The 9718-nt window shown below is 42.6% G+C and overlaps 1 protein-coding gene across 1 annotated transcript in view; it reads left to right on the plus strand.

Moving 5' to 3' along the window:
• Positions 1-9187, plus strand: part of TM4SF20 (transmembrane 4 L six family member 20) — a 30266-nt gene extending 21079 nt beyond the window's left edge. Inside the window, exon 4 of the mRNA XM_077488525.1 lies at positions 8678-9187. Coding sequence (XP_077344651.1) covers positions 8678-8996 — 319 coding nt within the window. The 3' untranslated portion in view covers positions 8997-9187. The remainder of the gene's footprint in view (positions 1-8677) is intronic.
• Positions 9188-9718: the final 531 nt, after the last annotated feature.

The raw sequence follows: 9718 nt of genomic DNA on the forward strand, positions 1-9718 counted from the left end.
TACCTGCAATATGCTAGAATGCATTCTCTTGGGATTTTGAGTGCATAGCTTTTAATCTCTCTAATTGAGACAATTTCTAATGTCTACATGCTTCTTATGTTATTGGGCAGGCATTTAAACAGACCAGGGTCTCTGCTACCTTTATTCCTTCATATTATCTTTCACATAACAGCAGCACTCCATTATTTCTGCTCTGCTTCATTCTCCTAAAATAAATGTAGGTATTATGTACACACAGTCTACTTTGACAGCCAGCCGCAGGAATATGCAAAATGCGCCAAAATCCCACCATGATCTGCAACAAAGACCATGGTTGTTGAATAGTATGTTGTTTACCGGGAGCTTGGATTCGGCACATCACGGAGTGGTTGGACAGATTATTGGGTGGGGCTGGGGAAGACTCAGCTGTCATGATACACATTAGCATCAATGACAATGTAAGCCCTTGTACACACGGTTGGAGATTCCGACGGAATGTGTCCTATCGGACCGTTTTGTCGGATAATCCGACTGTGTGTGGTCTCCATCGGACTGTTTCCATCGGAGTATACGACGGACCTAGTTTTCCAACTTGTCCGTAAAATTTTCCAACAAAATTCTCCGATCGGACATACTCCGATCATGTGTAGCCTACTCCGACGGACAAAGTGCCACGCATGCTCAGATCAAATTCCTAGACCAAAGCTATTGGCTACTAGCCTGAACGTAGTCCCATCGTAACGAAATAACGTCATCACGTTATGTACAATCGGATTTTCCGACAACTTTGTCCGACCGTGTGTATGCAACAATTTCGGACAAAATCCATCGGACAAAATCCGTCGAACAAAATCCAACGGATTTGGTTGTCAGAATGTCTGACCGTGTGTACAAGGGCTTAGAGTTAGGTGGAGAGTCCTAAAAAATTATTACAGGGACTTAGTGAATAGATTAAAGAGAAGGACCTCCCAGGTGGTTTTCTGAGAAATACTGCCTGTGCTTCAAGTCACATCAGAGAGGCAGCAGGAGATTAGGGAACTGAACAAGTGGCTGAGGAACTAGTGTAGGAATGAGGGGTTCGGGTTCCTGGAGAACTGGGCTGAATTCTCAGTCGGCTACCGGCTCTTTAGTAAGGACGGATTTTAAACTAGGTGTTGGGGGGAGGGTTTGGAGGTACTGATAACCAGCAGTGAGTATAGGATAAAGGGGAATAGTGGAGACACTAGTGACACTATGTCCATAACATCCAATCCCGGGGGTTAATGAGTTACCATATCAGGAACAAAGCCTGAGAAATCATATGGAAAAAAAATATACATGCACCAATACAAAACTCGGGAATGTTCACAAATGCCAGGAGCCTAGTCAATAAAATGGAGCAACTGGAGCTGCTATTACACGAGGGGGATGTGGACTTCATGGAGATAACAGAAACTTGGTTTGGCAGCTCACATGACTGGCTGGCAAACATCCAGGGGTATTCCTTGTATCGGAGGGACAGGAAGGGTAGTAGAGGGGGAGGGGTATGTCTTTATATCAGGAATGATTTACGGGTAGAAAAGCAGAATGACATCAGTGATGGGGGGGGTGGAGTCCGTATGTATGGAACTCCAAAGGGAGGAAGTAAGCAGGAAATTACTAGTAGGGATATGTTACAGGCCCCCTAACCTAAGGGAAGAGGTGGAGTTGGATCTCCTCTCACAGCTAGAAATAGCAGCAAGACAAGGAAATGTTGTTATAATGGGGAACTTCAACTATCCTGACATTGATTGGGCAGAGGGGACTGCACATTCATTAAAGGCCCGCCATTTTTTAAATCTTCTACTGGACAACTTTATGTCCCAATTGGTGGATTCACAGACTAGAATTAACGCATTGCTAGATCATTTAATTACAAATGATATAGCTCTAATTGCAGATGTGGAAATATGGGACAACTTGGGAATTAGCAACCACAGAATTATTACATTCAGCATAAAACTTAGGAAAGGCAGGCATGAGGGGAGTACAAGAACACTAAATTTCAAGATCCAACTTTTCTAAACTGTGCTCAATGCTGCAGGATAGTAAGTAGGACCAAATACTTGAAACATTGAACATGGAGGAAAAATGGGAATGCTTTAGGAATATATTACATAAATGTATCACCAATTGCATTCCAAGGGGTAATAAATATAGAAGAAAAAAGTTTAACCTGTGTGGCTGAACCAAAACGTAAATTGTCATATTAAGGACAAAAAAGTACAAAGCGGATGGGTCAGTGTCAGCATTCCAACGATACAAGGAATGCAATGTGAGGTGTAAACCGCAATCAGTGCAGCTAAAAAAGACTATGAGAGACACATAGCGGAAGCGAGTAAAAATAATCCCAAGGAGTTTTTTAAATATATTAACAGTAAAAAGGCAAGATCGGAAAACACACAGGCTCCATAAAGGGCGAGGAAGGGAAGATGGTTATAGATGACAAGGAGAAGGCGGCTGTGCTAAATGCTTTCTTCTCCTTAGTCTTCTCACAGGAAAAGGAGGGGTATACTGACCACGACAATATTGTTAGCAACACGCCACAGGATCTACCCTTGTGGCTAACAGAGGCCGGAGTCCAGAAAGTATTAGAGAAGCTAAACATAACTAAATTACCAGGACCAGGGGGCTTATACCCGAGAGTCCTTAAAGAACACAGTCAGGTTATAGCCAGACCGCTATTCCTAAACTTCAAAGCATACAGCATACTGACAGGATTGGTACCAGCTGACGAAAAGCCCATGTGGTACCAATATTCAAAAAAAGGCAGAGATCTATTCCTGAGAACTATAGGCCTGTCAGTCTAATGTCAGTAGTTTGTAAACTATTTGAGGGAATGATAAGGGACCATATCCAAGAATTTGCTGATGAAAACCGTATCATTAGCAGTAATCAGCATGTGTTTACGAAAGGTCACTCTTGCTAAACCAACCTATTAACATTCTACCAGGACGTGAGCTAACCATTTGGACAATGGTAGGCCGAGGGATGTGGTTAATCTGGATTTTGCAAAACCATTTCATACAGTCCCCCACAAAAGCTTAATCTACAAGCTGAGGTCTGTAGGCATGGACCATAAGGTTTGTTCTTGGCTAGAAAACTGGCTACGGGGGCGTGTCCAAAGGGTTGTGATAAATAACGTATACTCAGAATGGTCTATAATAGTTAGTGGGGTACCTCAAGGCTCTGTCCTGGGACCAGTTCTGTTTAATTTGTTTATAAATGATATAGAGGATGGGATAAATGGCTCGATCTCAGTATTTGCTGATGACCCGAAAATATGCAGGGCAATAACAATACAGTAGGACATAGTAACTTTACAAGAGGACCTGAATAAATTAATGGAGTGAGCTACTGCATAGCAAATAAAATTTTATGCCCTGTACACACGGTCGGACATTCCGACAACAAAATCCGTCAGATTTTTTCCGACGGATTTTGGCCCAAACTTGTCTTGCATACACATGGTCACAGTTGCCGGAAAATCCGATCGTTCAGAACGCGGTGACGTAGAACACTTACGATGGGACTATAAATGGGCCAGTAGCTAATAGCTTTTGTCTCATAATTTATTCTGAGCATGCGTGGCACTTTGTCCGTCGGAATTGTCTACACACGATTGGAATTTAAATCAGATTTTGATGTCGGAAAATTTTAGATCCTGCTCTCAAACTTCGTGTGTCGGAAATTCCGACAGAAAAAGTGATGGAGCCCACACGCGATCGGATTTCCCGACAACAAGATCCGATCACTCATTTTTTGTTGGAAAGTCCGACCGTGTGTACAGGGCATAACACTGGAAAATGTAAGGTAATGCACTTGGGGGCTAAAAATATGAATGCAAGTCACTCATTAGGGTGAGAACCCCTAGGGGATTTCAGGATGGAGAAGGATCTAGGGGTCCTTGTAGAGGACAGACTGAGCAATGGCATGCAGTGTCAAGCTGCAGCTACCAAAGCCAGCAGAATATTAGCATGCATTAAAAAGAAAATTTACTCCAAAGATAAAACTATTATTCTGCCACTTTATAAAACTCTGGTTCGGCCGCATCTGGAGTATTCCGTCCAGTTCTGGTTACCAATCCTCAGAAGGGATGTGCTGGAGCTGGAGAGAGTCAAGAGAAGGGCAACTAAATTATTATGGGGGACCTTAGTTATGAGGAATGACTACAAGCGCTGAATTTATTCACCCTGGAGAAGAGACGCATGAGAGGAGATTTGATAGCGATATACAAATATCTCAACAGGGATCCCAGCATAAGTATAAAACTTTCAATTTCCAGGGAGTGTAAAAGGACATGGGGCCACACAAGGAGACTGGAAGAGAAGTGGTTTAACCTTGAGCTGCATAGGGGTTTTTTACTGTCAGGGCGGTAAGGATGTGGAACTCTCTTCTACAATCCGTAGTGTCGGCAGGAAGAATGGATAGTTTAAAAAAGACTCTTGGAAGTGCATCTTAATAAAAATAATATATGGGGATATGGGAAATGATTTTTCTACACACACACACACACACACACACACACACACACACACACACACACACACACACACACACCTACACAGGTTTAACTGGATGGACTGTTGTCTTTATTCAATCTTACCAACTATTTAGCTATGATTGTGCCACGTTTGCGTTTTCCGGCAGCTGGCAGTCAAGGTGTTTTTATCTCGAATGGGATTCTTCTACGTTCATTAGAGGGAGCTTGAGGGAGGTTGAAGATCCCCTAACTGCAGCAGCTCCTAAACTCTGGTACATTAATGAATGAGCTTGTATGGAGTTGAGTTAAGGAGCTTTGGCAAAAAATATGCCAAAGACTCCTAAACTTAAATTTAGGACCTGTAGTATACATGAAGCACAGTAGTGGCTGTAAACCCTTAAATATACCCAGTAAAGTGACTGGCCACGGATATGAAACAAAACCACCTACATAAGTTGTACCTGCTTATCTACAGACGTCTTTCCCCCTACATCTATTCAAAGTGCACAACTTTAAAGCTTGTCTGTAAGCAGGGCCAGATTAAGAACATCGTGGGCTTGGTGCTGAGGATTTTGGTGGGGCCTTTTATAAACAATAAATAAATAAAAATGCTAACTATTTTTTGTTATAACAAATTAAATTAAAGAGAGAGAGAAGGAGAATGAGAGAGAGAGAGAAAGGGATGAAAGAGGTGTGAGGGGTAAGGGTGGGAGGATGACAGAGAAAGGGGGGGGGATGAGAGAGAGAGGATGCACATGAGCATGTGTGGGAATGACATCAACGCAGCCTGGCCAAGGCAAATGACGGAAGGCACAGAACCCAGAAGGAAGAGCGGGTGAAGGTGGAAGTGCCCGGGCCCCGCCGGATTGATCACAGCGCAGCACTGGAGGGCTCAGTCTGACAATTTAAGTGTGCCCTAATGTGCTAATATGCTGGGCATACTTGTACATTATGGCATAACCTACCCAAGGGCCTCTAAAAAGTAGTACTGTTAGAAAAGTTTACTACCGCTTTACTATCACCGGAGCCTCTCATGGGGCCCCTACTGACCCTGTGGCCCTTGGGCAGTGCCTAAGTACATGGTTGTCAACATTTCAAAAATATTTTCAGGGACGCTTTTTTTACAAGTGCTATATTTAGAGTAGCTGACATCCCCCTATGTTCCTCTATACATCACAATAGTAATTACAAAATAAAATAAGTACTAATAATGGGGCATAACAAATATGAGGACTGTGAGATTTCCTTTAGTTGAACTGACAAAAGTGCCCATTCTAGAGCTGGTAACATTGAGGAACATATAATTTTAAAGAACAATTTTTGTAGGTAAGAGGCATAGGGGAGGAGTATGGATGGTATAAAAGTGGGAAGTATGTGCAGGTGAGGGAGAGGAATGTGGAGGGTCTAACAGTGGGCCCTATGTACATGAGAGGAGTGCAGAGGGTATGGCAGAAGGCACTATGTACAGGAGAGGAGTGTGAAGGGTAAGACAGTGGGCAGTATGCACAGCAGAGGAGTGTAGAGGGTATGACATTGGGCACTATATATAAGAGAAGAGTGTGGAGGGTATGACAGTGGGCACTATGTACAGGAGAGTAGGACAGTAAGCAGTAATTACAGGAGAGGAGTGTGGAGGGAGGGTATGACGGTGGGCACTATGTATAGGAGAGGAGTATGGAGGGTATGACAGTTAGTAGTATGTACAGGAGTGGAGGGTATGACAGTGGGCACTATGTATAGGAGAGAAGTGTTTGGAGGTATGACAGTGGGCACTATGTATATGAGAGGAGTATGGAGGGTATGATAGTGAGTAGTATGTACAGGAGAGGAGTGTGGAGGGTATGACAGTGGGCACTATGTATAGGAGAGAAGTGTTGGAGGTATGGCAGTGGGCACTATGTATAGGAGAGGAGTGTGGAGGGTATGACAGTGAGTAGTATGTACAGGAGAGGAGTATGGAGGGTATAGCGGTGGGCACTATGTATAGGAGAGGAGTATGGAGGTGGGCACTATGTATAGGAGAGGAGTATGGAGGGTATGGCGGTGGGCACTGTATAGGTGAGGAGTACGAAGGGTACGACAGTGGACACTATGTACAGGAGAGAAGTGTATGACAGTGGGCACTATGTACAGGTGAGGAGTGTGTAGGATATGACAGCGGGCGTTATGTATAGGAGAGAAGTGTGGAGGGTATGACAGTGAGCAGTATGTACAGGAGAGAAGTGTGGAGAGTATGACAGTGGGCACTATGTATAGGAGAGAAGTGTGGAGAGTATGACAGTGGGCACTATGTATAGGAGAGAAGTGTGGAGAGTATGACAGTGGGCACTATGTATAGGAAAGAAGTGTGGAGAGTATGACAGTGGGCACTATGTATAGGAGAGGAGGATGAAGTAATCTGGGAAGGAAAAATGTAAAGGTTTGTTGAAAGGATGATTAGGGACTGCGTAGTGGTTAAGCGGGCCAGACATGGATTGAAATTACACCAATTAAGCAGAGACCAGCCATAGTCGATCTATGTATGGGCTAGCTGGTTTTACACAAGTCAACCTATTAACCAACTTGAGTACAACCAGCCTGTCAGGTTTTCCCCAAAACAATCAGTGCTGCCAGCTATAGTTAGCAACACTAATCATTGTATTCACTGGCAGAACACAATAACACTACGGGAGTGATTGTCCCATTCACAGGTCAGCAGGTGAGAGGGTGTGTGGGGACAGGCTGGGGAGAGATACTAGTCAGTCTCTGGGTAGGCACTGGTTAGTATCAGAGCCAGATACACACAGGTTACATACGCCACGATCATTAGAGCGAGAGCAATAATTCTAGCACTAGACCTCCTCTGTAACTCTAAACATGTAACCTGTAAAAAAATGTAAAGCATGGCTTAATACACAACAAAAAATCGTGATAACTTTAGTGTTTTTTTTTTTGAATGAAACAGTTTCTTTCCAACATAAAAATTTGCAAAGACCACCATTTTATTCCATAGAGTGTCTGCTAAAACAATATATAATGCTTGAGGGTTCTGAGTAATTTTCTAGCATAAAAAAAATGATGATTTTTACATGTAGGAGAGAAGTCTCAGAATGGGCCTGGTTGCCAAGGGGTTAATTATCATAAGTAATATACAAATAATTATTATAAGCTCTGTGAGGTCATCCTCTCAGTCTGCTGCAGAGTGTTCCAGCTTGTATTTATACTGCCGCTCTGTAGCTTCTGACAGGCTGCACAAGGAGCCCCGTATCTCCAGAACCATAGATGATAGCAGCCCCATATTTTAACCAGTGCTGGAGTGGGACTTTAGCTACCTACCCCCCAAATATGGGGTCTCTGTGACTCCTGATCGCCAAGCTACAATCCTCGAAGTCAATCTTTTTTTTTTTTTTGATTTTTTTTTTTTTTTTTTTTTGATTTTTTTTTTTTTTTTTTTTTGGGCAAATGGGCCTATCTTGAGAAAGGGGCCTGGAGCTGCAGCTCCAATAGCCCCTATGTTAATCCGGCCCTGTCTGTAAGTTCAAAAAAAGGGGGCGGAGAGCTGAAGTCACACTCTGCAGAGCTCAGTGAGAAGAGCTCTAAAAGCTGATTGGAAGGAAGAGACACCTTCCCCCCTCACAGAAACAGAGCTGAAGCTGTCAATCAGCTGGCGGTCCCTTCCCTGTCATAATTTTTCTCTTGGTGTCGGGAAAACGTGTCAGAAGTGATTCATGCTGATAGCAGAGGAATGAGGCAGCAGACAGAAAACTTGAGACAGTACACACTATAGAGTGATGTTCTTTATTCATATTTCTGACATTTACAACCAATTTAAATCAGATGTCATTGTCATCTTGGTGAAAGTCTTAGCAGAATGGCCCATTGGCTTAAATACTTTTTGTATTACTGGCCTGGAACAAGTAAGCAAATCGGTAAAGTCAGAAATCCTTATCTATCTATTTTTATTATTATATAATAAATGTATAGGATTTATATATCGCCAACAGTTTACGCAGTACTTTACAAAATAAAGGGGAACAGCAGTGTTATAATTAAATTCAACTTGTACTGAGTTATTGAAGTAGTGTTTGGCATGATAACCAGCATTTATTCATAAAGTCACCAAGAACCACCTCCATGTTTCTTTCGGGAAAGGTTCTTTTGCATGTACCATGCAGATTTTTCGGATTTATTTAATGCTGTTTATTGTTGTCTTCACAGTGACTTCCAAAGCCTGAATTTTGACCTAGTTTGGTTTACGAATACTACTTGCTCTCCCAAACAAATTAATGACAGCATGACTGTCCATGGAACCCCACAGAAGAATTCTTTCGACTTTAATCTGGGCCTGGACTTTGACCTGAACCTAACGATTGATGAGGATTCTCAGAAGCTTATTCACATCGCAGTATATGCGGCTCTCGCTATTGTGGGACTATTGGAAGTGGTCGCCTCTGTTAGCCAGATAGTGGCTGGTTTGTTTGGCTTCCTCTGTGGAACATCTAAACGGCAAAATAAACAGTCACAGTGGCGGGGATAAGTCATTTTGTTGACAAGGCTAACAATTAATGGGTCCCACATTTTCAAGTGGTGAGGTGTAAGTAAAAATTAAAAGGGAATGTTTTGTCTATTCTGTTTTCTGTTTTTTATTTCAGATATAACTGTAAAAGAGATTTGTTTAACGTAAATAGTCTAATAAATATGTGTTCATGTTATTGGGTTGAAACGGTACCACATGTGCAGTCCTTTCATGCTTTGCATTGTTACATTCGCTCCAGCTATGCTTTCCTGCTCCTACTCACAATTCAAGTATATTTGTTAGGTAACTTGATGACAACATATTTGTTTGGCTGTCGCAGTGGTCACATGATCAGGAGCCTGTCCAGCCGGGTCCCAATCATAACAAGAGGCAGGGAGCTGTCTTCAAAAGCTCAGTCACTGCTCTTTCAGCACTTGGCTACCATGGACGCATATGTACAGTGTAGGGGCATTAAAGCCCACCCTCCTTGCAGGTGCATTATGTGGTTGGCAAAAGGTTAAAAAATAATTCCAGGCAACACATGAAAGTAATCAATTATTAACCCATGACTGGCAACAAATGTGGTCCACGGTTATCAACATCACTTCTGTACCATTGCATTTTCCTTACTCTGTGGTATATATTACCCTCCAGTTTGGTACACCTCCAATCCAATAAATGTTTTTGTAAATGTAATGCCACTGGAGATGTCATGCATTTATAGTAGACTTTTTCAATGTTAA

This window comes from Lithobates pipiens, unplaced genomic scaffold (assembly GCF_037356315.1).
Source record: "Lithobates pipiens isolate NorthernLeopardFrog02 unplaced genomic scaffold, aLitPip1_a1.2 Scaffold_18, whole genome shotgun sequence".
In the NCBI taxonomy this organism is placed as follows: domain Eukaryota; kingdom Metazoa; phylum Chordata; class Amphibia; order Anura; family Ranidae; genus Lithobates; species Lithobates pipiens.